The 2502-nt window shown below is 51.7% G+C and overlaps 1 protein-coding gene across 1 annotated transcript in view; it reads right to left on the bottom strand.

Annotated features, from left to right (window-relative positions):
• Window positions 1–2502, bottom strand: part of LOC109306461 (tubulin beta chain-like) — a 16303-nt gene that overhangs the window by 9089 nt on the left and 4712 nt on the right. The window contains exons 6-7 of the mRNA XM_019529816.1: window positions 823–987; window positions 549–641 (exon numbers count right to left, since the gene is read on the bottom strand). Of these exons, the coding sequence (XP_019385361.1) occupies window positions 549–641; window positions 823–987 (258 nt within the window). The remainder of the gene's footprint in view (window positions 1–548; window positions 642–822; window positions 988–2502) is intronic.

Raw genomic sequence — 2502 nt, 5'->3', positions numbered from 1 at the left:
CCCCAGTACTCTTTCCTGCCATGGCAGGGGGTTGGACTCAATGATCTGCTCAGGTCCCTTCCGACCCTAGAAACTATGAAACTATGAAAGCCCTGGAATAGTTTACTTAGAGAGGTGGTGCAGTCTCCATCCTTGGAGGCTTTGAAGACCCAAGTAGAGAAAGCCTTGTCTGGGATGATGTACTTGGGGCTGATCCTTCTTGGATCAGGGGGTTGGACTAGATGTGACCTCCTGAGCTCCCTTCCAACCCTCATTTATTACAATTTTATGAACAGAGCCATTTTTTTACCCATGGCAAAGAGCTCAGCAAGGCCACAGCAGGGCAGAAGGTTTTGATGTGCTGGATTCCTGCTGGAAGTCTCTGGGTGTATCTTGTGAATCACACGTAGGAGGTTACTAACAGTGTAAATATTGTGCCCCATCCCAGAGCAGCCACAAAAGGATCTTGCAATGCCCAGGTGGAGAATCACCAGCCTGGACAGCTAAAAGTGGGACACAGGACTCTCATCAGAGTCTCTCTCCTGCCGTGCGAGAGGTTTCCTCCCTACCTGCGGCTGGCTTGAGAGACGTAGAGGAATTTCATGGCCGGCATGGGGCAGACGGTCCTCAACAGCTCCCACGGCTCCATCCCAATGCTGACCCTGCTGAAAAGCAAGAGGCGCAGTTAGATACCACCAAATAACCACCTACAGCTTCCTCTGGGCTCCAGCTCACAGGCCAGCTCCCGACTGAAGGGTGATGGGTTTCCTCTACCAAGCCCCGAGCTGTCTGCAGGGCATATGTGGCATTTCAAATCAAGACAAAGCCCCACCCTGGATTCACCTGCCCGTGAAAGCCTCAACCGGGTAGAGGAGCCCAGCAAGGCAGCGGGAGATGTAGGCGTTCATGGAGGAGAGAGAGACCCGGGGCTGGGCGGCAGCTGCGTGGGGGGCTCCTGCCCTCGCCAGCACCTCGTCGTTCTGGAGCAGGAGGATGCCATCCGTGTGCCTGTGCAAATACAGAGCAGACTTGCCATTCTCCAGTTGCTCAGGGGCAAATCCAGGAGCCCCCAAAGACAGCGTTACGCCTTGCTTGGGTGCAGACTGAGCAGGCGCTGCAGGAACGAGCTGTTTTGATGTCAAATGGCTGCACAATTACAGGCCCATCACTAGGTAGCATCGCTGTTAGCTGCATTGCAGCAGCCCCTAGAAGACCTGTCAGGATCTGGGCCCCAGGGCACTAGGTGCTGTACACACACATGTAATGAGAACTCCAAGTCTCAGTGACAAAGGGTTAAAGGAAGCAGGTTAAGAGTATGTCTGGAGCAGTAACTGAGAACTGGACACACGGCATGTTTAACCTGGCGTCGCCAGCCTCATCTCAGTGTCTAATTGGGAGGAGGGATGGAGTAGGGTGCCCAGGGGGTCTGCTCCAGGTTCAGTAATAACTTCAGTAGCGATGTGGACGATGGGACTGAGCGCACAGCTCGCACGGCTGCAGATGACACCCAGCTGGGTAGAATTGCAGGCACTCTGGACGGTGGGGCTAGGATTCAAAATGACCCGAATAAATGGAGAAATGCTTTGGTAGGAGCATCACCAGCAGATCGGGAGAAGTGACTCTTCTCTCTTCAGCATGGGGGAGGCCATATCTGGAGTCCAAAACGGAGTCCACAGATGCAGCTTGGGGAGCGACTGGTTGGGCTGTGGGACTGTAGAGAAGGAGCTGGGGTTTATGGTGAATGAGAGCCAGCACTGTCCCCTCATTGCAAAAAAAGCCTATAACATGCTAGGCTGTATTAGTTGAAGCACTGCTTTTAAATTAAGGGAAGCAATTCTGTTCAGCACTGGTGAGACCTCGCCTAGGGTACGGTGTCTAGGGTTTGGCTACCACACTTTAGGAGAGGCACGGACAAATTGTAAAGACTACAGTGAGTACCAGGAAGACTGATTAGAGACTGGGGAAACTTGACTCAATTGGAAAGGTTAGACGAAGTTGATTATTTAGGTTAGAAGAGAAAACTGAGGGAGGATTTGATAACAGTCTTCAATGGGTTGGGTATGTAAACAAAGTTCAATCAATTGACCAGTCAAAGTTTGGTCAAAAATTGTAAAAAATGGCCAATGCAGTCAAGCTATACACAGAACAAGTCAATTTTCCTTTAAACGTGCCAAAAAATGATAAAATAAATCATATTTATTCATTGCTCCTTGTCCTATCATCTGCCCCCTGGTGCAATCTGTGGGCAAGGCAAGAGCCCCCAAGGGGACACCCATGACTGGACCACGGGTATAGAGGGCTACACCCTGTACAGGAGGGATCGAGTAGATAAAAGTGGCGGGGGTGTAGCTCTCGATGTTAAGGAAAGCTACACGTCCCTGCAAGCTGATGTTGGCGACCGTCATGGACAGCTAGAGACCCTCTGGGTTAAAAACCGTGGGGAACACGGCACAGGGGACACAATGGGGAGAGTCTACTACAGACCTCCCACCCAAAGTCCTGAGCTTGACCAGGAGTTCGCCC

This window comes from Crocodylus porosus, unplaced genomic scaffold (assembly GCF_001723895.1).
Source record: "Crocodylus porosus isolate Cpor-Errol unplaced genomic scaffold, CroPor_comp1, whole genome shotgun sequence".
Classification (NCBI taxonomy): domain Eukaryota; kingdom Metazoa; phylum Chordata; order Crocodylia; family Crocodylidae; genus Crocodylus; species Crocodylus porosus.
This window is presented reverse-complemented; position numbering and strand designations above follow the sequence as displayed.